The 25304-nt window shown below is 39.6% G+C and overlaps 2 protein-coding genes across 2 annotated transcripts in view; one reads left to right on the top strand and one right to left on the bottom strand.

Annotated features, from left to right (window-relative positions):
- On the bottom strand, positions 1 to 4658 carry RPL24 (ribosomal protein L24). The gene is made up of 6 exons (XM_047876455.1): positions 4574 to 4658; positions 4374 to 4449; positions 3739 to 3849; positions 1517 to 1653; positions 1046 to 1109; positions 1 to 120 (listed from the first exon to the last, which is right to left on the bottom strand). The coding sequence occupies exons 1-6, from the start codon at positions 4576 to 4578 to the stop codon at positions 40 to 42; spliced, it is 474 nt and encodes a 157-aa protein (XP_047732411.1). The 5' UTR covers positions 4579 to 4658; the 3' UTR covers positions 1 to 39.
- A 16275-nt stretch (positions 4659 to 20933) lies between these two features.
- The window catches only part of CEP97 (centrosomal protein 97), a 29841-nt gene continuing 25470 nt past the window's right edge, over positions 20934 to 25304 (top strand). Inside the window, exons 1-4 of the mRNA XM_047876238.1 lie at positions 20934 to 21042; positions 22892 to 23034; positions 23717 to 23875; positions 25181 to 25282. Coding sequence (XP_047732194.1) covers positions 21000 to 21042; positions 22892 to 23034; positions 23717 to 23875; positions 25181 to 25282 — 447 coding nt within the window. The 5' untranslated portion in view covers positions 20934 to 20999. The remainder of the gene's footprint in view (positions 21043 to 22891; positions 23035 to 23716; positions 23876 to 25180; positions 25283 to 25304) is intronic.

Below are 25304 nucleotides of genomic sequence, written 5' to 3'. Positions count from 1 at the left end.
TTATAGTCAGATATTTATTTAAAAATCTGATCTGCGAACTTAGCGTTTTCCACCAACTCGGGGTGCAGAAACCTTCACAGGCTTCACAATCTTTTGCTTAGGGGCTGCCTTCGTAGGAGCCTGTAAAAAGATTAACATGCGACATTATTCCATACAAGTTTTTCAATCACTTATGTCCAGATTCTCTATGTATCCTAGATTGCTTTTCTTATTATTTAACTGCATTCCTATTACTCTTAAGAGCCAGCCTCCCCATGAAAAGTTAGAAGTCTACCTCTATAGGATATGTAAATGAAAAACAAAGATACTGTCACAGATTGGAGGAGTTAAGTGAGGAGACACAACTAAATGCAGTATGGGATCCTGAACTGTGTCTTAAGAACAGAAAAAGGACATTACTAGTTCTCTAAAACCAATGGTTTTGAAAATTTTACTATGGTTATTGAAACTGATAACATTGAGAAAAGCTGGGTAAACTCTGCACTATTACTTAAAGCTTTTCAAAATAAACTTTAACAACAAAAGCCACCTTTATTTTCCCCTTCCCCAATTTCTGGTACCAACAGACTTCATTTGGCTCTGGCAGAGGGAGCTCTGAATCAACCAGCCAGGAAACCAGTTAGGAACATCATTTTGATTGGGTCCTTGCACTAAATTCCTTAAAAACTTGAAACTTTCAGGGCACCTGGGGGCCTCAAGTCAGTTGGGTATCTCTTGGTTTCGGCTCAGTTTCATGCGTTTAAGCCCTGAGTTGGGCTCTGCAATGGCAGCACAGAGCCTGAGATTTTCCCTCTCTTTCAAAAGGAATAAACAACAACAAAACACCTTGAAACTTTCATTAACCACAATTTGGATTAAAAAGTAAATTTTCTTATGTGACTTTAGTATTATTTTTTAAAAATTTTATTTTTAAGTAATTTCTACGCCCCATGTGGGGCTTGAACTCAATCCCAAGATCCAGAGTCACATGCTCTAATGATTGAGCCAATCAGGGCCCCTCCTCCTGTTATTTTAAATAAGAAATCCAAGACAATCTCACAGTTACCTTAGCAGCAGCCATTGCTGTCTTTTTAGATGCTTGCTTAGCCTTTTTTGCTTCCTTGGCAGCCCTGTGGGGTTAAAAATAACTTAAGGCAAAGTGCTTTACTCCTTAAGAATGCAGATTAACAAGGAGCTAGAGTGTTTTGGGAAAGGAGATTATCACTTTCCTTCCCCACCTGCAATTATTCGTAGGATAAATCCAAAGAGTTTGTCAATAAATATCATTAACCAAGTCAGCTTAACATAGATTAGAAATCGTACAGCAGCCTTATTTGCATATAGAATTTCAACAAATCATTAAGCATACACTATAAGCTTCTGTATTACTAAACCTCAATATTTAGGACTGACAATTTCAATATAGATTCAAGTATCAAAACACAAAACATCAGATTAGATCCCCATGCCTATAAATTCAGTCATAACCTACAATTCATCCCAATAGCTGAAATGCTCATAACAAAGGCTTCCTTACCTGATGGCTTGTTCTCGTTGAGCCTTCCTAACTTCAGGTTTCTGATTCCTCTTGGCCATTATATCAGCAAGAGATGCACCAGTGATGGCCCTCTGGAATTTGACTGCACGGCGGGTTCTTTTCTTTTGAATTTCTTCCTATGAAACAAAAAGATGGAAGCACACTTATAAATCTTGTTCATGGATATGGGGGAAACAATTAAGATTTGTATTTTAGTATGCTAGGGCTGATACAACTAAATATCAGACTGAGTAGCTGATAACAAATTTCCAACAGTTCTAGAGACTGAAGTCAGATTCCAGCATGGTCATGTGAGGACCCCCTTCCTATTGTAGCTGTATCACATGTTGAAGGGAGCAAGAGAGCGCTCTTGGGCATTTTTATAAGAGCACTAGTGCCATTCCTGATGGCAGAGCCTCCCAAAGTTCTCAACTTTAGTATCATCACCTTGACAGTTAGGTTTCAACATATGAATTTTAGGAGTATACATTCAGATCATAGCAACAGTTAGGTTTCAACATATGAATTTTAGGAGTATACATTCAGATCATAGCAATATTCAACAAAAGAATAATTCATGCAATCATTTGAAAATATATAAAAAATATCTATGTGTAAAATACTGCAATATGCAGGTAAGTTTTCCAATTATAGACTGATTAAATTATGTCTTGCAAATCCTGGCCATTTTTTACTATTTTAAAAAGACAAAGTCAAATTAATGAAGTTGGCTGGAGAGTACTTACCTCAAAAGTGATTTTAATACGACTGTTTATGTTAAAGAATTTACTTCTAGAAAAAAATTACCAAACCTCAACTCACCTATTTTGTTTTTACTTAAAGTACTGTCACTGAAAAAAAAGTCAATTGGAAAATGATTTATGACCGGAAAGCTACCAAGTCTTAGGGAATGTCCAGGAATTGAAACTGTAAAATTCAAACTTTTGCTAATAAAAGATACATTAACATTACATTGACCGTTTTAAAGCATTTTTTAAGTATATAATTCATTGGCATTAAATATATTCACTATTTTCTGCAACCACCACCGCTATCCATCTAACTTTTTCATCTTTCCAAACCCCAAGCCCATTAAATAATAACCCCACATTCTTCCCTCCCCCTGCCCAGCCTCTGGTAACCTCTACTTTGTCTTTATGTTGCCATTACAGATACCTCATAAAGTTGTAATCATATAATATTTGTCCTTCTGTGTCTGGCTTTACTTTGAATAACTTCTTCAAGGTTTATCCATATTGGCTGTTTGCCAGCCTGTTAAGGCTGAATAATATTCCATTGTATTTATGTAACATTTTGTTATCCATTCACCCACTGATAGGTCATTTGGGCTGTTTCCATCTTTTGGCTGCTGTGAATAATAGCGCTATGAACATTAGCGTAGAAGTCATCTGTGTTAAATTCCTGCTTACGATTCTCCTGGGTACGTTCCTAGAGGTGTAGATGCTGGACACAGTTCCATTTAACTTTTTAAGAAACTGCCAAGCCATTTCCACAGTGCTTGCAGCATCCTAAATTCAGCAATGCACAAGGGTTCCAATTTCTCCACATCGTCAGCCACACTGGTAATCCCCGTGCCCCACCCCTTGAAATCATGACTATCCTAATGGGTGTGTCAAGTCTACTTTCAAATTAAGTTAGAAGTAAGTTTTTCCTTCTAAATTCACACAACACCTAGTAATGCCATTAATCCGGGAGGTGTCAGTAAATATTCCAAGTGTCCTGAATACTATCCTTACTGCCATGGCACTCAAACCTTCCTCAAAAAATTCCATGACTCCAAAAAAGCACTTCAAGAAGCCTTCAGTCATGAGAACAAAATAGTATGCTATAAGACTCCACTGACGTCTTTCAGAACTAATCCTACAGACATATTCACAACCAAGTTCCCCTAAGTAATTTCTACCCAGTGGAACCCTTTAAATACTTCCGTGGTGCCCTATAACCCAACTATGCATAACGTATCAGATTCTGGCCAGGCAACATTTCAAATTTCAACTCGGCATTACTGTGAGCCTAAGGTATATAAGGAGACACTGTTTTCATCAGTCACTTTCACTGCACTGTTTGATGCTGTACAGCTTAGGAGCGCTTTCACATACTGTCCCACTTACCGTAATTTTACGGAGCGGCAACTGATGCTTAGAGAGTTTAAACTTAAGAGCCCCACCACACCCCCAACATCGAAAGTGCATTTTACTTACCGACTGTCCCTTTTTGTGCTTTCTTCTGTAGAGGACAGTCCAATTTATCTGCCGAGGATTCCTCTTGGAAAGGAATGCCGACTCGCATTTTGCATTAAGAAACTGGAAAACCTGTAGTAACAAGTTCAAAGTAGTTACCTACTTAACTAAACAAGGCAGAAAGCTGAGCTCAAAACTTTTTTTTTCCCCAAAACTCTTAATATTCAAGTTCTGTCCCCTCATTTGGCCCGCCGAGCCCAAAAGGCTTGTGTCACACAACTGGCACAGGTGGCACCACCGAGGCCTTCGAGTTCCGTCTTGTACACAGAGCGGGGAAACTTAAGCTCATTCCGCAGGAAAGGTTGGGGTAATCAAACTCCAGGAGGCATCGGTGCCCGAAAAATAGCGAGATACTCTGATGGTCCATTTCCTGGGGCATTTAAGTAACCCCAACTCTTAATTTCCGACCTCACACTAAATCAAACCTCAAAAACGGTTCACCTAGAGGTTTCTGATCCTAACAACCACAGCACACAGGGTCCCGGAAACAAGCCTTCCAGGGACCAAGAATGAGGTGGTAAATGAACACGCTCAGACTGAATTAGACCGGTCTCTCTAAGGAGCACAAGCTGCGTTTAGGCGACGCGGCCCTTCACCTTCCCGTCGGTCCTGGCGTAGCGCCTCCCATGTCCAGGGTAAATCTTGTACCCACTGAAACTGCACAGCTCGACCCTGTAACAAAAAGCAAAAGCCCATTAGAGAGGGTGTCTACGGCGAGAAGAAGCCAAACCCAGAGTGCAGGAGAGGTGCTCTGCCCGACGATGGGAGCAGATTGGGACCTAAGACTTTCACTCACTTCATGGCTGCGGCAGCCGGGAACACGGAAAGATGGTGAAGAGAAAGGGAGGATCATGGGAAGAAGCCTTATAAGGCAGTGAGGCAATCTCCTCCCCCAATTCCCGTCCCTGACCCCGGCGCTTGGTGATGACGTCTACATCCCGGAGAGACTGATCTGGGTGTTCTCCGCCCCCTCCTTACTCTGGAGGCTGAGCGGGTTCTGTGAGCCAGGAAGTAAACGTCACTTAGGCTGGCGGTTAGTTTCCGAATCTTCCTGTCTCTTCTACGGTCAGGTGTCCTAGAGTCATCGTCCTGCTGCACAGAATGTGAACTCTACATTTTATAGTTTTAGTGACTTGCAGATAATACTCCCAGGTAAAACTTAAAGTCACATTTTGCCTTCCGTGTTGGCCCATTATCTCGACCAACAAAATTAAAGTTTAATAATTTCACCATTTGCAAAATAGTAGTGACATCTGAACTGTCTCCCACGCCTTGCTAATCAAATTGTATATGATGCCCCCTTGCATTAATTATAATTAACATTCACTGAGTTCTCTTTCTGTGCCAGGAATTGTGCTAAAGTATTTACATATATTAGTTTATTCAGTTTACAAAATCCCTATTATAAGGGCTGAAGCATTGCAAAAGACAACTGCCTGTCTTGGAAGAGCTAGGTTTCTATTTCTGTCTATTGCAGCCCAGGGGCCGGCTGGCAGTTGCACAGAGAAGGGCAAAGCCCTTGCCTGGAGGCTTGGAAAAGGGAGCTCTAGCCAAGCCCACTGGGAGGATCAGTGCCTCAATTGCTTGAGCCCTTCTGTGGCTAGAAACTAGCATATGATGGGGAGTGGCAAGAGACAATCCTTGAATTGAGTGTTGGAGTACTTGACTAGGAAACAAAAATGTAATGATTGGTCTATGCTACCTACACAAGCCGCTCACTCTAAAGGGATCGGTAACTAGGTAGTGGAAAACATTTGCAAAGTCCAGTGAAGTGGCTGACTGATGTTAAGAAAGCTGTAGTGGGACGCCCGGGTGGCTCAGGCGGTTAAGCATCGACTTCGGCTCAGGTCATGATGTCACAGTTCGTGGGTTCGAGCCCTGTGCCCATCTCTGTGCTGACAGCTCAGAGCCTGGAGCCTGCTTCGGATTCTGGGTCTCCCTCTCGCTCTGCCCCTTCCCCGATCATGCTCGGTTTCTCTGAAAAATAAAAAAATTTTAAAAATTAAAAAAAAAAAAAAGCTGTGGTTACTGGTGCCTAGGTGGCTCAGTCGGTTAAGGGTGGGACTTTGGCTCAGGTCACGATCCGCGGTTCCTGAGTTCGAGCCCCACCTTGAGCTCTGCACTTACAACTCAGAGTATGGAGCCTGTTTTGGATTCTGTGTCTCCCTCTCTCTGTTCCTCCCCTGCTTGTTCTCTCTCTCTCTCTCTCTCTCTCTCTCTCTCTCTCTCTCTCTCTCTCTCGTAAGTAAACAAACAAACAAACAAACAAAAAGAAAGCTGTAGTTTTGTTGAAACCAGTCTTAAGAATGAGTTAATAGCGCCTGGCTGGCTCAGTTGGTGGAGCATCCGGCTCTTGATCTCGGGATTGTGAGTTTGAACCCCACATTGGCTATAGAGATTACTTAAAAATAAAATCTTAAAAAAGAGAAAAGAATGAGTAAATAGAAATCAGCATGGAATTGAAAAGCAAAGAGGAGGAATTTGACAGCCTGACCAACTCTGACCAGATTTTCAGAATACCTGATATACGTGGAGGATATTATCTAAATAGATGATGGGCAGATGGATGCCTCAAGCTTCCGTGGCTTGATGAATTTAGTCAACTCTGACATTCATACATCTCTCTTTGTTTTAAATCGATGCTGGTTAAACAAATGTTTGAGAAAGAAAGAAAAGAAAGAAAGAAAGAAAGAAAGAAAGAAAGAAAGAAAGAAAGAAAAGGAAGGAAGGAAGAAAACCACCTGAGTAGAATAGAAGACAGAGCCAAGATTTACCTGCAGGGATTTGGTCCACTGAACCCTGGAATTTATAGTCCCTTCTCAAGCATTTTAGGAAGATTTTATTTTACTGGTCTTCAAAATTATGTTTGGCTTGAGTAGTTCTGCGGAGGAAACGCAGGAAACTAGATCTTAGGGATTTTAGTTCTTTTACTCTTTCCTGGAGGTCATTCTTGAGCTGGCATTTCAGGGTTCTTTGTAACACATTGTGTGTATCACACCTTATATTATGCTCACATGCTCTTAGAATAAGAAAGTGTGGGGTACCTGGGTCATTCAGTCAGTTAAGAATGTGACTCTTGATTTTGGCTCAGGTATGATCTCAGGCTTGTGGGATTGAGCCTCACGTTGATCTCTGTGCTGGGTATGGAGCCTGCTTGGGATTCCCTCTCTCTGCCTCCTCCTGCTCATGCTCTCTCTTTCTCAAAATAAATAAACATTAACAAAAAACTATACAGCATTAAAAATTATGAAGCTTTCTTTAAAATTATGAAGCATTAGTGGGGTGCCTAGCTGGCTCAATTAGTGGAGTATTACACTCTTGATCTCTGAGTTGTGAGTTCTAGCCCCACATTGGGTATAGAGATTACTTTTAAAAAATAAAATTATAAATCATTATTAAAATTACAAATTATGAAGTATTCTATAAATCTAAATTTATGGGGTGCCTGGGTGACTCAGTTGGTTAAGTGTCCGACTTCAGCTCAAGTCATGATCTCACAGCTCCTGAGTTCAAGCCCACATCAGGCTATGAGCTGAGAGCTCAGAGCCTGGAGCCTGCTTTGGATTCTGTGTCTCCCTCTCTCTCTGAGCCTCCCCTGCTCATGCTCTGTCTTTCTCTCCTCCAAAAATAAATAAACAAAAAAAAATTTTTTTAATGTAAATCTAATCAAGTCTTCATATCTATCATTATATGAAATATGGAGGACAGGAACATGTGAAACAATTCCATAGGGATGCAACTGGCATCTACAGGATGACTTAAACTCTTCAACAATGTGTAAATTGAAAGGAGAGAGATTAGAGCCTATCCAATTGACAAGATAAGCTGCATAAATAATTTTCATGGCCTGGTGTAAAATGAAAGTGGTGTCTCCTTTTTCAAATAGCAGGACAAAGGTATAAAATATTAATCTCTTTCCTGTCTTCAGTAATCTGTCTCTTGACCTTTCATGGTGGTTTTTCATTTGCTGTTTAACCTCATGCTCCCTTAGGCAAGGACATTCACTAGGGCCTTGCAGCCCCTCACAGGTGCCCAGGGACCTGCCCTGTGACTTGATGCGTGCATTGGAACAGGCAAGGCCAAGCCAGCTCTTGGGTTGCCCCTCCTGCTGGTCTCTGGACCAACATGTTGTGCCCCACAACAGGGGGGGCGGGGGTGGTGTCCAGCTGGCCATCTCCTTCCACCCGGTACCCCCTGCCTAACCCACAGGGAATGGGCAATCCCCTGGGATGTGTTATGTATCTGGGTCTTGGAAGGGGGTGGGCAGCAAGCCACTTTTGGAATGCATGGCAGTGTGGCTACCTTTGGTGAGTGGCAGAATCAGCCACTCTCAGAACCCATCCCTAGAAAATGAGGAGGCTGCAGGAAGTGGACCTGCGGGTGAGCTGAGGCTCCAAGCCCCAGGCACATGCCCCATTGTCCCCATTGTACTTCACCTACAGAACAGAAATTCAAGGACAGATTTACAGCTATCCTAGACAGTTAATGCAGAGCATTAAACCCCAAGTGTGGGATGCACCTAAGTGTCAGGCCCTGTGTGACTGCATTGGTTGGTTGCACAACCTGAAGCTGGCTCTACCTATGGATTAAAAGAGATTTAAGAACTTCTGCAACCAATTGCAACATATGGACCTAATTTGAGGCCTGATTTGAACAAACATGCTGGACAGACCATATGGGGTAATCTGAATACTGATTGGATTTTGGATGATACTTAGACTTACTGTTAATCCTTTAGGTGTTCTAATTGTACTGTGGTCATGTTTAATTTTGAAAAGTGTTCTTATACTTCTAGATACATACTAAATATTTATAGATGAAATAGCATGATGGTTGGGATTTGTCTTAAAATAATATGAGAGAGCAGCCAGTGGCTACGGGCATGGATGAAAAAATGACCAGGAATGGATAATAGTTGAAGCTGGTGTTGAGTTGGAGGGTTCATTAAAATAGTCTCTATATTGTTATGTACTCTTTTAATTACTTTTCCCTGATAAAACATTTCAAACAATTCGAATGTGCTTTGGGATAGAAAGATTTAAGTCCCACAATTCGATCCTGGAAGATAGGGAGGGTAAGCACTATTTGTATTATTTTGTAACTAAAAAAATTTTTTAATTAAAAAATTACTTATACAAGAACAGCAGCTGTATTCATAACAAATACAGGAAACAGTGTAGGTGCCCCATCAATAAGTGAATATATAAGTAAACAGTAATATATATTTATACAATGGACTACTACACGGAAATAAAATGGAATGAACTTAAAAAAATGTTTATTTATTTATTTTGAGAGAGAGAGAGCAGGGGAGGGGCAGAGAGAGAGGAAGAGACAAAATCCAAAAAAAGCCCCATGCAGGGCTCGATCTCACGAATGGTGAGATCATGACCTGACCCAAAATCAAGAGTCAGGTTACTTAACCGACTGGGCCAACTAGGCACCCCTAAAATGGAATGAACTTTTGATTTACACATCAATATGAGTATGAAAAACATTGTGCTAAGTGGAAGAAGTCTTACCCCCAAAAAAGTACCACTGTATGATTCCATGTATATCAAGTTCTACACCATGCAAAACTAATTTTTGATGGGAAAAAATCAGAACTGTGGTTACTTCTGGGTGGGAAGGGAAGGATTGAGCCGGAAGGTATATAAGGGAGATTTCTGGTAATGGTACTGTTCTATGTCTATAGATTGTGGGTTAATTACACAGTTGGTCAAAACTCAGGGGATGTTTGCTAAGATTTGAGCATTTTATTGTATGTGAATTTTACTTTAAAAGAAATGAAACTAAATAAATAATGAGTACTAGTTAATGAAATACTGGCTTAAGTAAATAGGGAGAAGTATAGTGAATGGATGGAGGGGATAGATAAATGGAAAGATGTATGATAAAACAAGCATAATAAAATGTCAATAAGAGAATCAAAGTAGTGAGTTTATGAGTACTCACAGTAAAATCCTTTCAAATTATCTATATGTTGGAAATTTTTCGTTATAAAATGTTGGTAAAATAATTAAAGGGAGCCATCTTCTGGAAGAAATTGGTATTACTGATTGGCTCAAAAATGCAAGAAGGAAGCATGGTGTTTGTATCCTTCAGTATGTAGTAACTGCTTATTATTTGTCACATATTCTATTGGTTCTCACTCATGTGCTCAAGCTATCTTCTTTGACTGGAAATCTTTCCTCCCTTCAACTGGCTAACTTCCTGCTCAGATTTTTAATTCATCCAAAGAGGTTTATAAATAGTAAATATTTTAGAATTTGTGGGCTAATAAGCAAAATTGAGGATGTTATATAGGCACTTATATAATAAGAGAAAAAAATTTTCACAACATTTTCATTGATGGAATTTAAAATATAATGACAGTTTTGAGTATGAGTTTTGGTAAAAACAACTCTATTAAAGAGAAAAATGAAACTCTTTTGGGGGGAGGTAGAAGATAGACATTTCTCCTAATTAGGGTTTTAAGTTATTCCCTACCATTAAAATCAACTACAAATGTTTGACTCTCAATCCTGATCTGTAATGAGATTTTACATACTTCATCTTTGAAAAATGTGTTTTCACCCAGATAAATACTGCTCAAAACTAATACCAATCCAAGGGCATATGATAATTGAGCATGTCAATCTTTTAGAAGTCGATTACAGAAGTAGATTATTCTTTTGATATTTTCTTTTTAGCATGATTAATAATTATTTCCAATTGAAAGTTAAATGAAAGCTAATTGCACAGTGAAGTGGGTCTTAAAATATTGAATTTTCCTTTGTATTTGCATGGAGATCTTTCAATACCACTAAAATTATAGTTTGAGCTAAAAAATATAACCACTGCAAATCTGTTTGAGAATGGAGATCTTGCTTTTTGATTTAACTTGTAAATCTACTAATGTTATTTTTTGTCAAAATACCTTAGAATAAGTTTTGCATGTAAGTGCTGTGTTGTTTTATAATTTTAGGTTGAGTTCATTAAGAAGCGTCATTAAATGATCAAAACTAGCAAATTAGCAAAAACTAATTCTAAAGCCTTTCTGTCAGTGTTCCATAATAGTAGTTAGGAGGGTTCTTTTCATTTAGAAAAACTTCAATCTTGACCCTGAGTTAAAAAAAAAAATCACAATAAAACATTATTAAATGCTGTGTGGTAGGGCAAGTCGGGATATTCAGCGCCTAATTCTGACAAGATTTCATGGAAGTCCATGAGAACAAACGAAGTTTATTATTAACACTACTGGTTCAATAACACATGGTAGATTCAAATGTTTTCCACAAAGTACCTGTTGATTGATAATACAATAATGGTATAACCATAGAATTTAGCACCTTACATATTCACAAGTGTTGAAAATGTGTCAAACGGAGCCTTTTTCCACTTACATAAGTTGTAACACATCATAGCTGATTTCACTTCAGATGTAATTAATTAGTGTTTTCTCTACTTCTTTAATGATATTGTCACCTGTTTCATGTAGCCTATTCATAGAAGCTATTCTTCAGTCGTTTCAAACATTGATTTCTGGAACAAATGGGCACAAATAAGCTGTATCAATAACACCTGTCCATTCAATAAGAGCCATGGGAAACCATTCAAAATAATTTGCCTTCACCAAATAACTTAAACTGCCTATTGATGTTGTTCCCAGCATCTTTAACACTTAAAGCAGCTGTTCTCACCTAAAGGCTAATGGTCTTAAACCAGTTTATTTTTTCTAGATATATTTCTTCAGCTGCTGCAAACATCATTTAATTAACATACCATAAGTAAATGACTTTCTTTGCCTGTCTAACAAATGAGCCACGGGCTCTTTTCTCTCATTTCTTTCTTTGAAGAAATTTTACTATGAGGAGACATCAAAATTTTCTAACTTTTCACGTCAGGCTCTGGGCTGATGGCTCAGAGCCTGGAGCCTGTTTCCGATTCTATGTCTCCCTCTCTCTCTGCCCCTCCCCCGTTCATGCTCTGTCTCTCTTTGTCCCAAAAATAAATAAACGTTGAAAAAAAATTAAAAAAAAAAAAGGGGTGCCTGGGTGGTGCAGTCGGTTAAGCGTCCGACTTCAGCCAGGTCACGATCTCGCGGTCCGTGAGTTTGAGCCCCGCGTCAGGCTCTGGGCTGATGGCTCAGAGCCTGGAGCCTGTTTCCGATTCTGTGTCTCCCTCTCTCTCTGCCCCTTCCCCGTTCATGCTCTGTCTCTCTCTGTCCCAAAAATAAATAAACGTTGAAAAAAAAATTTACAAAAAATTTTCTAACTTTTCTGATTGATTCCTGTGGTTTGGAAATGTTGTGATGGCTGTTTAGTCTGGTGGGTAGACATATCTTGCATTCTTTAAGCATAGAGAATGGTTCACTGCAGAATAATCATAATATTTTGCCATCTAATTTGATAACAAAATAATTCACACTTAACCATACCTTAAAGATGGAATATTTGAAGTCTACATTTTTCTTTTTCTTTTTCTTTTTTATATGATAGGTATATGTTGGTAATAAAACAAACCAATAAATTGTCACAGTATGGTAATAACGCATGGCACTTGAAATCGTGTCAGGTAAAAATGTGTTGTGGTGATTTGTAGTAGGTAATGGAAGTGATAAGAATGCCACATATGGTCTCAATCATGAGTTCTTTATTGTATGGTAAATGCAGCCATTAACAATAGGTAAATAAGTATGGCTTATTCCAAAAATATATTATTTATGGACACTGAAATTTGAATTAAATATAATTTTAGGTGTCATTAAATGTTATTCTTTTGATTTTTTCCAGTCACTTAAAATGTAAAAGCTAGGTATGCAGTGTGCTCTCTCTCTTGCAAAATAAACTTAAAAAGAAAAGAAAATCCTATAATAATATTTGGACAGAGGAGCGGATTGCTCTGCCTTATTATTATAAAAAGGCTCAGTTGGAATTCTTTCCAGAGAGTCGGGCTGAACAAATAGTGAGTTCTCCTAGAGAGAGGAAACAAAACAGACGGGGGAACCAATCAATGATTGTCTCCACCATGCCCACTGTATGTAAACGGTTAGCTCACCATTCTTCAAAGCCACAAGATTTCAGGAAGGTGGACAGAAACAGTCTTATAAATTATAATAGATAAAATAATTACTTCTAAATAAATGGAAGGGCCAAAACAATGAATATAGAGGAGTTAGCCATGTCAAGATGAGATACTAAAATTTTTATTTTTTCCACATGTAATAATCAGCTAATATCTGAGAAAAGAAACAGGTGGAAATATAAATAATTTCAAGAATAAAGCTACTGTGAGATATTTTTCAGGTGCCTTTAACTAATTAACTGGAAAGAAGTTGTTTCTTGTTTAAAAGAGTGATAAAGGGATTCTTGACATTTTAATTTCATTCATTCTCTTTTGAAGTGTTTCCAAAAGGTAGTGGAACCTATAAAAGTGATTCATCATATTCCCAATTGAAAATTAAGTGAATGTGTAAATAAAAAGTTGCAAGTTTCATTTGTACTTGGAAGACTGCTTAAAAGCTCAAAAAGTTCATTTATAAGAGTGGTAGTTTTTACCCCCCCCAACTTGATTCATTTTTTAAACTATTTTTTTCTTAACTTTGTTTATTTAGAGAGAGAGAATACCACGCAGGCTCTGCACTGTCAGCACAGAGCCTGACACGGGACTTGATCCCACGAACATGAGATCATGACCTGAGCTAATATCGGGAGTCAGACGCCAAATTGACTGAGCCACCCAGGTGTCCCTACTTTCTATTTTAAAATAGTGTAGCATATATCTGTTTATTTTTAAAAATATATTACTGTAGGGGCGCCAGGGCGGCTCAGTCAGTTAAGTGTCTGACTTTGGCTCAGGTTATGATCTCACAATTCCTGAGTTTCAGCCCCGTCAGGCTCTGTACTGACAGCTTGGAGCCTAGACCCTGCTTCAGATTCTGTGTCTCCTCTCTCTCTGCCCCTCCCCTGCTTACACTCTGCCCTGCTCTCTTACTTACAAATAAGCAAATTAATAAAAACATTAAAAAATAAAAGATATACTTGTAAAAATTTTAGAAAATGACAGGCAAGCTAGAGGCACCTGGGTAGCTCAATCAGTTGGGTGTCAGACTCTAGATTTCGGCTCAGGTCATGATCCTGGGAGCATGGGATGAAGTCCTGTGTTGGGCTCTATGCTGAGTGTGGAGCCTGCTTAAGATTCTCTCTCTCCCTGGGCCTCTCCGCCCCTCTCCTCACCTGGTACTCTCTTTCAAAACAAAAACAAAAACCCACATGCAAGGGAAAAGTAATGTCTCCGTTATCTTCCTACCCAGAGAAGATCCTGTTAACGTGTTGGTTTGTTTCTTATCAATCTCTCACTTTTTTTAAAGTTTATTTTATTTTGAGAGACAGAAATAGAGAAGGGCAGAGAGAGAGAGAGCGAGAGAGAGAATCCCAAGCAGGCCCCTCACAGTCAGCACAGAGCCCAATTTAGGGTTCAATCTCTCCAACTGTGAGATCATGACCTGAGTCAAAATCAAAAGTCAGATGCTTAACAGACTGAGCCCCCAGGTGTCCCTCTTTTCAATCTCATATATCTAGACCCCTGCCTCCCATATTTTTTTAAAACAAAAATGAGTATATACCGTACATAGATTTGGGACTGCTGTTTTCAAGAAATAGGTTTTGAAAATTTCCCTGTGGTCAAATTTTTGGTCATCTCATACCTTTTAACTTTTTTTTTTGCTTTTCTTCCTTTCCAGTTGAGAGAATAATATCAAGTAGAAATGAAGTATATTGATATGCTGAGGAATGCAAATATGTTAACTTTTTTCTTCTGAAATTATACTTTTAAAACTTTGAAATCACTAAGATTTTCATATTTAACTACAATACAAAATCTATAATACAGAAAGAATACGAATAATAATAATATCTTTAAAATACAAACTCCCACCGGGCACCTGCCTGGTTCAGTTAGTAGAACATGCAACTCTTAATCTCAGGGTCATGAGTTCAAATCCCATGTTGGGCATGGAGCCTACTTAAAAGACAATTTTAAAAAAAGAAGAAGAAATAAAACTAGAGTAAAGAAAATGTTATGAAGAAAATCAGAAATTCCCTTTCATGCCTTCAAATGAAATTATAAACTCAAAAGGCTACTTTATATAGATATTCTCTAGAAGGAGTTGGCAAACTATGGCCCATGGACCAAATCCAGCCTACCTCCTGCTTTTGGACAGTCTACAGCTAATCATAGTTTTTACATTTTATTTATGTATTTATTTTTTAAGTTTTTAAAATGTATTTATTTTTTAAATGTTTATTTTTGAGAGAGACAGAACGAGTGAGTGTGAGTGGGGGAGGGGCAGAGAGAGAGGAACACACAGAATCCCAAGCAGGCACCAGAGGCTGTCAGCACAGAGTCTGATGCAGGGCTCAAACTCACGAGAACCATGAGATCATGACCTGAGCTGAAGTCGGACGCTTAGCCAACTGAGCCACCCAGGTGCCCCAATTTATTTATTTTTTTTGAGAGAAAGAGAGTGCGAAAGCAGGGGTGGGGGGGGGCAGAGAGAGAGAGATGGACAGAGGATCTGAAGCGGGCTCTGTGTGGACAGGCCTGAACTCATAAACTGTGAGATCATGACCTAAGACAAAGGCAGATGCTTAACCAACTGAGCCACCCACGTGCCCCTACATTTTATCTTTTTTAAGTATATAGTATTTTTTAAAGTTTATTTATTTTATTTGAGAGAAAGAACAGGGAGGGAGAGAGAGAATCCCAAGCAGGCTCTGCACTGTCAGCACAGAGCCTAACACGGGGCTCAAACTCATAAACCATGAGATCATGACCTGAGCCGAAACCAAGAGTGGGTTACTTAACTGACTGAGCCGTCCAGGAGCCCCCATTCCTGAAAGTTTATAGCAATAGCAGAACCAGAGTTTTGTCTGGTTTATCTGACCCAGAATCTGGATGAAAGCATTCCTATTATAGAGTCAACTAAGTATAGTCATGGATTTTTAAAAGACTGGCTAGATGTTCCTGGGCACAGTCCCACATCCTAAGTGAACCAGGAACCCTTTAAAATCACACCACAGTAAGTCTTTTGTGCTTCAGATACAGCTTGTACATCTAATTTATTTAACTAAATTGCCTCATCTTATATGTATGTTAAACCTTGCAAGCTCAAATCAAGTAGGAGGATTCTGCTGACCAACACTATGAACCTTTCAACAAAGGAGCATTTGTGGGGGGGGGGGGTGTCAGGCCTAGGCCCCACAACACTTTCCTTTGTATCAGCACAGTGTACCTGATCTCTGCAAGGGCTGATAGCCCTGAGTCATCCCCTGCATCTGTAATGCAGCTGCCCAGTGCTACTGGCATTATCTAAGTAAAACCCCTATTAGCGTGTTAATTCCCTCCTCAAACACTTCCCTCTTGAAATTCAACTTTCAAGAGCCAACATAATCTGGCCTCACATACCTCCCACCATTCATTCCACTAATTTTCATTTGGTGTTTTTGAGTGAGGGATGGACAAAATGAACCTTGTGTTTTAGAAGGTTAAACTGCTCATGTAACAAGGATGAACTGAAGACTAGAATAGTGGCAGGAAGGAGACTGTTGTAATCGTGAATGGTAACCTTTAACAGAGCAGTTTCAGGAGAGCATTATATACAAGTTTAGATAACACAAATAGAAAAAAAACTGGAACAACACTTGTGGGTAGTGCAATATATCTTCTCAAAACAAAGGAGGCTTTCTCATTAGGATGAGAACTTATATTTGAAAAAAAAGTAAGTATAATACTTTGAAGATTTAAAGCTTTAAAACTACAAACTCTTCTCAATAATTTAGGCTGGCTGGGTTTGAGGACCCAGAGGGGGTCCCGTAGGACCAGCCAATGCGATCCTTGGCTTTATACAAGGCGGAAATCAAACAGCAGCTGGGAGGAAGTGAAAGTAGCATTTATTGAAGATCTAGAGAGGGCAGATACAGACCGAGCATCTAGGAGACTCAGAAAGGAAAAGGAGAATGAGTCTCATCTTTGCTTGGGGTCTGGAGTTTTTACTGAGGATGTTGGTCTGGTGTACATGTTCTGTCAGGCATCCAGGAACTGGTCAAAACAAGGGCAAGTGCTCAGGTGTCCTTCATGAGTCGTTTATGCCTTGGAGCCAGTGGTCCTGGTGTCAAGGTGTCTGGAGTCAGTGGTCTTAGAAAATGTTCATGATGACCTCGCTCCTTAGATGTTACTTTTGTGCTGGAAGATTCCAAAGAAATCGTTAACTCCTTGACATGTACAAGGACATACATTACTGGTACTATAAGCCACGTATAGGAGAGCAATGTAGGTCCTAGCAAAAATATAAGAAGGAAAAGGAGAAAAAAATGCAGGTTTTTTTTCATGGGGTTCCTTTAGTTCCCATATCATTACAAGAATTTTAACACTGTAAAGATTTTGAAAATGTGCTAATTTTTTTTTTTAATTTTTTTTTTCAACGTTTATTTATTTTTGGGACAGAGAGAGACAGAGCATGAACGGGGGAGGGGCAGAGCGAGAGGGAGACACAGAATGGGAAACAGGCTCCAGGCTCTGAGCCATCAGCCCAGAGCCTGACGCGGGGCTCAAACTCACGGACCGCGAGATCGTGACCTGGCTGAAGTCGGACGCTTAACCGACTGCGCCACCCAGGCGCCCCAAAAATGTGCTAATTTTTTTTATTAAAAAATCTTTATGTGAAGGTTTAGGTGCATAAAAGTAAACATTTTCTTCTTTGGTTAGTAGTCATTGGCAGACTCTTATGGTCCTGCTCCCTTATCTGTGACTTATGACATGGAAAGAGGAACTGTCACTATGATATATCTATTCATGGAAAATCTAGAAATCCTGAATGAATATTAACATTCCTTATTATTATTTGTTATTATTTAATAAGTGTTACACACAATAACAAAACCCAAAGAGTACAAAAAGTTATACACTGATAGGTTCATGTATTTTGTCTGTCCACTTGTCTGGAAGAAAGGCTGCAACCCTTTCAGATTATTGAAGTGGTTTGTAAATCAAAAAGAAGGTTAGAACCAAAGTTAAAGAATTTCAATAAGAAAATTCTTCAAAAGGGGCGCCTGGTTGCCTCAGTCTGTTAAGTGTCTGAATCTTGATATTGATATCACTGTTCATGAGTTTGAGCCCCGAGGGCAGCCTTGCGCTGTCAGTGAGGAGACTGCTTGGGATTCATTCTCTCTGTCTCTCTCCCTCTTGCTCAACAAAACAAAACAAAACAAAACAAAACAAAACAAAACAAAACAAAACAATAACAACAAAACAAAACAAAAAACAACCAAAAACAAAAAAACTTGCAAGAGGGAACTTTACTCCTCAGGTATCCTCTGGACTACCAGGATCCCCCTCCCAAGTCATTACCCTGCTAAATTAGAGAGAACTGTAAACACTTTCTCTCTCTCTGCGCCAGAGACTCCCCTCAATTCTCACGAGATATTCCGGGAACAAAAGTAGGAGACAGTATTCAGACTCACTTTGTTCTTACACCTATATAGTAAAATTGCACTTTCTAGGTAAGGCGTCTCTTGGTTAGAAGAGAAACATTCCTAGTCTTAATTACCTCTTCAGAACTAGGAAATTTGTCTTCAGACTAAATCAGTGGGAAATTGAGTGAAAAAAGGAGTTAAGGCAGGTGTAGTCACAGAGATAGGAGAACCCAGGAAGAAGGGAATGCTCACAGGATCAAGGGCCTGGAAATCTAAAAGTGTGAGTTACCAGATTTCCCCAAACACAAATGATCAGAGATTTTCTACAACACTGTTCCAGCAAGAGGGGAGTTCATAATAAAGGTTGCAAGGGGAATGGAGGCATGTGTACTAGAAATTGAAGTTCCCTTTGTACCTTCTGTACTGCTATTAGGTTAGTTTTTCTCTTCTTTTGAGAATAACCTCATTACCACCTACCCTCACCTGCAGCCTGTGCTAATGTCTTTCAAGTACTTCTGAATCGTTTTAGAGTCTACACATCTTTTAAGCCCTAGCTCCATTTCACTTCCTCCTTCAAGTCTTCTTTGAAGATTGTTGTTTCTGTCTTTCTCCATTTGCTGAGATCTTTCTGTGTTTATAGTTGCAATCATGCTAGTTATCAGGAAATAGTTATATCAAAGGTGTAAGCCTCCCATAGCGTTGGGAAGTGTAATTCTTGAATTTGGAGACTATGTTGTAAACTTCTCTTGTATACTCCTTGGAAAAATCCTAGGTTCATACTTATTAAATATACACCCAGGTCTAAATTTCTGTTAAATATTCAAGAACCACTTAAAAATACTTTATAGAACTTTCTATCCCAGAATGCTTTAAATTTTCATATGAAATGTATCCATTTTGACTATCTCAACAAGATCTCCCAAGTCATTCTTTTTTTTTTCTTTTTTTTTAATGAAATTTATTGACAAATTGGTTTCCATACAACACCCAGTGCTCATCCCAAAAGGTGCCCTCCTCAATACCCATCACCCACCCTCTCCTCCCTCCCACCCCCCATCAACCCTCAGTTTGTTCTCAGTTTTTAACAGTCTCTTATGCTTTGGCTCTCTCCCATTCTAACCTCTTTTTTTTTTTTTTTCCTTTCCCTCCCCCATGGGTTCCTGTTAAGTTTCTCAGGATCCACATAAGAGTGAAACCATATGGTATCTGTCTTTCTCTGTATGGCTTATTTCACTTAGCATCACACTCTCCAGTTCCATCCACGTTGCTACAAAAGGCCATATTTCATTTTTTCTCATTGCCACGTAATATTCCATTGTGTATATAAACCACAATTTCTTTATCCATTCATCAGTTGATGGACATTTAGGCTCTTTCCATAATTTGGCTATTGTTGAGAGTGCTGCTATGAACATTGGGGTACAAGTGGCCCTATGCATCAGTGCTCCTGTATCCCTTGGATAAATTCCTAGCAGTGCTATTGCTGGGTCATAGGGTAGGTCTATTTTTAATTTTCTGAGGAACCTCCACACTGCTTTCCAGAGCGGCTGCACCAATTTGCATTCCCACCAACAGTGCAAGAGGGTTCCCGTTTCTCCACATCCTCTCCAGCATCTATAGTCTCCTGATTTGTTCATTTTGGCCACTCTGACTGGCGTGAGGTGATACCTGAGTGTGGTTTTGATTTGTATTTCCCTGATAAGGAGCGACGCTGAACATCTTTTCATGTGCCTGTTGGCCATCCGGATGTCTTCTTTAGAGAAGTGTCTATTCATGTTTTCTGCCCATTTCTTCACTGGGTTATTTGTTTTTCGGGTGTGGAGTTTGGTGAGCTCTTTATAGATTTTGGATACTAGCCCTTTGTCCGATATGTCATTTGCAAATATCTTTTCCCATTCCGTTGGTTGCCTTTTAGTTTTGTTGGTTGTTTCCTTTGCTGTGCAGAAGCTTTTTGTCTTCATAAGGTCCCAGTAATTCACTTTTGCTTTTAATTCCCTTGCCTTTGGGGATGTGTCGAGTAAGAGATTGCTACGGCTGAGGTCAGAGAGGTCTTTTCCTGCTTTCTCCTCTAAGGTTTTGATGGTTTCCTGTCTCACATTTAGGTCCTTTATCCATTTTGAGTTTATTTTTGTGAATGGTGTGAGAAAGTGGTCTAGTTTCAACCTTCTGCATGTTGCTGTCCAGTTCTCCCAGCACCATTTGTTAAAGAGGCTGTCTTTTTTCCATTGGATGTTCTTTCCTGCTTTGTCAAACATGAGTTGGCCATACGTTTGTGGGTCTAGTTCTGGGGTTTCTATTCTATTCCATTGGTCTATGTGTCTGTTTTTGTGCCATCCCAAGTCATTCTTATAGCAGAGTTGAAAACTTTCAACTTATTCAGAATTGTCAAAAGAAGGGGCAGCCAGCCACCTCTGCAGTGAGAGGACTTCTAACACTGAGCGCTCAAATTCGGTCTGCATTAAATAGCGACCTTATAATTATCTCAATGGAAAAAGTATCAAATTTCGGAGACACCTAGAAAAGGGAGTGAAACGATCATCTAACAATACAGTTGCTTATTTGTCAGAAAAGGGAGCTGACCCGAGTTCCTGAACACACTGCGGCTCAGACTCCAACCCGGGTTTTACACCATTAGGTGCAGACCAGCCAATTGGGCCGTCTGGTTGCCGTGCATCCTGGGAGCTGTAGTTTCCGGCTGCTGCCTCCTGACTACAGGCTCCACCAAGCAGCTGGAGGACGGTTGCTTGGTATTATTAGCAAGCGGGAAGTATGGCGGTGGCGCGCGTCGACGCGGCTTTGCCTCCTGGAGATGGTAAGGCGATCCTCACCCTTGAGACGTAAGGTTTACTCCACGGAACTAAGTTAAATAGTTACCTGGTGGAGAGAAGAAGCCTGGGTTTAGGTGTGCAGTTCTGTACCAGTTCTTTCGATGCGGGACTGTGGGCGTCGCGGAGCCGCGCTCCCTTCTGGGAGTTGTAGTTCCTGAGTGTTGCCTAGTTCTGCGGATTTGCGGAAAGGGTCGACCTGGGGACTACATCCCCAGGGTCCTTCGCGTGGCCGGGCTCCCTGGCTCCCGCGCTTCTGAAGCTGCTTGGGTGGTAGATTTCGGGCTGCGGTGACCTTTCTTGGATGTTTACTTCGAATTTTGGATGCCCAAGTGAAAACTGCCGGATCTCCCTCTTTAGCTTTGCCTGTCTCCTTTTCCCCTAGCTTCCTATCACGTTTAAGAAACCGTCTTTCAACCACAGCTCCCTGACCGACGTTAAACCCTTTTTTGGAAGTGTCCGGTGGCTGTGATAAAATCTAGGGGGACCTAGAGGCCACAGTTCTACACCCCTTGTTCTGCAGACCAGGTCCTGGGATCGGGTTTGGTGGCCACCCAGCGGAGCGCAGGGTGTGGATGCTTCTGTGACCGGGAGTCGCCGGGCATGAGCCGAGCTCCTTTGTTTTGGTTACGGCTCCGAGGCTCCGCTGCAGCCTACTGGGTCGGGGGCTGGTCGAATCCTCTCTCCAAAGCTTGGATCTGGGGGTCATTATCTGAGGGCCGTAACTTCTCGGAGTATGTGTGTGGGGGGAAATCGATAGTTCCAAGGGGTCTGTCGACCCCGTGCAAAGACTACATTTTCATTACACAGCACACAGCTTTCACCAAATTCTCAGAGAATCCCGTGACAACCACCCCCCCCCCCCCCCCCCCCCCGCCAATGCTAGAATCCATTAGACAATGAAAAAACGTTGAAACCTTTCAGGAGAGCAATCTCGCATAATTATTTCCCACAGTAATCTTAATCTGGGTATAAATTTGAAATTGGCAGTTTCTGTGGCCCCACCCCTTTTTGATATCTGCTTCTCTTAAACTGCACACCCCCCCCCCCCCCAGCCCACCACGGGAACTACAGTGATAGCAGTAAACATTTAAGGAGTACTTTTTATGTGAGCCAGATGATGTTCTGAGGCTTTTTTTTTTTTTTTTAAATATCTCATTTTCTCTGTAGAACAACATTGTAAGGCAAATATTATTATCATCCCCATGTTATAGAGTGGAAAAGTGAGCCCCAAAGAGATCAATAACCTGCCCAAGATAGCACAATGGTTAACCCGGGGAAATAGGATTTGAAACGTCTGTGAAACTAAATTACTTTATTGGCTTCTGTGGGCCAGAAATGGGGCTAAGTTTTGTTTGTATCATTTCTTTTTTTTATCCCCACCTCAATCAAGTGTATTGTTCTCAATTCATAGATAAATTAACTGAACTATGATTTTTAAAATAATCGGGGACTTTAGGATATACTGGTAGTTAGATTGCAAGCAGGTTGATCTCTATCAAAAGATTAGTTCCATTAAAAAAAATACAATCATTACTTAGCCACAAAATATGGGATAGTTCATATTTAAATGTGGAGCATTCCACAGCATTACATCATAGAAACTTGAGTAGAATATCACAGATTTTTAGGTGTAATTTTTGATATTTCTGAGAGAAAGTGAATAATTTCAATCTGTGGTCTTTTAGAACTCGATTGCTTTAGTTTTTAAATCTTGATATTTATTATGCCCTGGCGTTTTTTAACCTTAAATATAGAGATTTTATGAATATAATTCCATCCCTATGCTCAATCATTGTATTTGTGTTTTCTAACAATTTCTCTTCTATTTTCAAGGATCAGTGGTCAACTGGTCAGGACAGGGACTACAGAAATTAAGTCCAAACTTACCCTGTGAAGCTGATATTCATACTTTGATTCTGGATAAAAATCAGATTATTAAATTGGAAAATCTTGAGAAATGTAGACGATTAATACAGGTAGGTATTGCTATCTGGGGAAATAGTTATATACAACCAGTTTATTATTATACAAAACAATAAAATAACCTAACAAAAAGCAACTATACAGGCCTGGAAAGCAGTAAATGTTACCTTAAATTTTTACATGACAGTTTGAACATGAAGTTTTTACATGACAGTTTACATGAAGATGAACATTTATTTATGTATGTGCTGCATTTAAAATAGACTAGAAAAATAAGCATTTGTTAAAAAAGGAAATATTTTATGTTGGCAAAGCATCGTGTTGCTAAGATAACCTTTTATGTTATGATGGAGGTAAAGAGTTCATTCATTCATTCTTTCAATTAATGTTTATTGGTCTCCCCTTATATATCTGGTACTGCTCTAGATTTTGCCAGACATTATAAGGACCTCATTCTTGTGGAGCTTATATTCTCAAGTAATTTCTCTGTTAAAAGTGTTTTCTTTTGAATAGTTGGAGAGGTTCTGATGGCTCAGTTTTATGTATATTCTCCATTGCTTAGGAACAACTTACAACAACAAGCACTGTAGAGTATTTAGACAAAATATGTGAAAAGTTCAAACTTGGTTTGTATATTTGGGAATATTTGGCCATGTAAACAAATCTTTTTAACCATTGTCATGTGAAAATAATATGCATGTTTTACTAAGAATAATGATCTTTTCCCTTCCACAGTTGTCAGTGGCTAATAATCGGCTGGTGCGAATGATGGGTGTGGCCAAACTGACCCAACTCAGGGTGTTAAATTTGCCTCATAATAGCATTGGCTATGTGGAAGGGCTAAAGGATCTAGTACATTTGGAATGGCTGAATTTGGCAGGAAATAATCTCAAGGTGAATTTTTTTTTTAATTTTTTTAATGTTTATTTATTTTTGAGAGAGAGAGAGAGAGAGCCAGAGCATGAGCAGGGGAGGGGCTGAGAGGGAGAGGGAGACACAGACTCCAAAGCAGGCTCCACAGCACAGGCTCTGTCAGCACAGAGCCCTACACAGGGCTTGAACCCACGAACTGCGAGATCATGACCTGAGCCAAAGTCAGGCACCCAACGGACCAAGCCACCCAGGTGCCCCGAATTGTTTCTTTTTTTAATTTACAAAGGTATTCACTATAATAGTGAATACAGAAATAAATAGAATAAAACGTGAAAGTACCTACTCCCACTTCCCAGGGATCATTTCAGTTAACATAAACTGAAAAAATAATTTATTTTGAAACACATAACACAGTCCCATAGTGTTTTCAATGTGGACAAAGAATCTATATTATACTTAGAAGAATAGATCAAACAGTAGAATGGAATGTTAGGAGGGAGACTGTATCATGCTGCATTAAGCTTTGAATAAACATTTAATAATATAGTAGAGAATATACTGTTTTAAAAGTAAAGAGAGGGTGTTGTATGCAAGCGATGAGTCACAGAATCAACCCTCAAAACCAAGAGCACACTGTATACACTGTATGTTAGCCAACTTGACAATAAATTATATTAAAAATAAATAAATGCAAAATAAAATTCAAGAGATCTGGACTCTAGTCCTGCTTTCACCACTTAGTAGCTCTAAAATTTTGGTAAGTTAAAATCTCTGTGTCCTATTTTTTGATATGTTAGATGAGGGACTCAATTAAATGATAGTAATAGCTGACTTATTGATCAGTTAATTAATGCTAGATGCTATTCTAAGCACCTTAACTGTCAACTCATTCAATGTCATGACAGCCTATGAAGTAGGTATAGTCATTATGTCCATTACATAAATGAGAAACAGATCCAGAGAGGTAAAGTAACTTGCTTAAGGTCACATAGCCAGGAAGTTACAGAGCCAGGATTTGAATCCATCCAGTTTGGTTCCACTCTTTACTTATAAACTCTATACTATACCAACTGTCATGTGTTATCACTAAGGTTTTTTCAAGCTATAAATATCTGGGATGACATGGTTCTACTCTCAGAGGGATAATGAGGGTGGAAGCTTGTTACATAAGAATTTACCAAATTCTATTATTACTGCCCCCTCTTTCTCTTGCTAAGCTCTCCTCCTCTGCTTACAATTGGAAGCAGAGGAGGCAGGAGACTCAGCTATGAGGAACTAGGGAAGAATTTCGTTTTTTGATTTTGTGTGATGCTTTTCTTGTGACAGGCCATAGAACAAATCAGTAGCTGCACAGCTCTGCAGCACCTTGATTTATCAGACAATAACATACCCCAGATTGGTGATCTATCGAAATTGGTATCACTGAAGGTAAGTCTGTTTGCTATGTCAT

The sequence above is a fragment of the Prionailurus viverrinus genome, chromosome C2 (genome assembly GCF_022837055.1).
Source record: "Prionailurus viverrinus isolate Anna chromosome C2, UM_Priviv_1.0, whole genome shotgun sequence".
Classification (NCBI taxonomy): domain Eukaryota; kingdom Metazoa; phylum Chordata; class Mammalia; order Carnivora; family Felidae; genus Prionailurus; species Prionailurus viverrinus.
Note: the sequence above shows the minus strand (reverse complement) of the source record. Positions and strands in the feature narration are given on the sequence as shown.

Coding starts and splice junctions, on each gene's coding strand:
- RPL24 (XM_047876455.1), bottom strand. Junction 1,654..3,738: donor AGCACAAAAAGGGACAGTCG/GTAAGTAAAATG, acceptor TTTGTTTCATAG/GAAGAAATTCAAAAGAAAAG. Junction 121..1,045: donor CAGCAATGGCTGCTGCTAAG/GTAACTGTGAGA, acceptor ATCTTTTTACAG/GCTCCTACGAAGGCAGCCCC.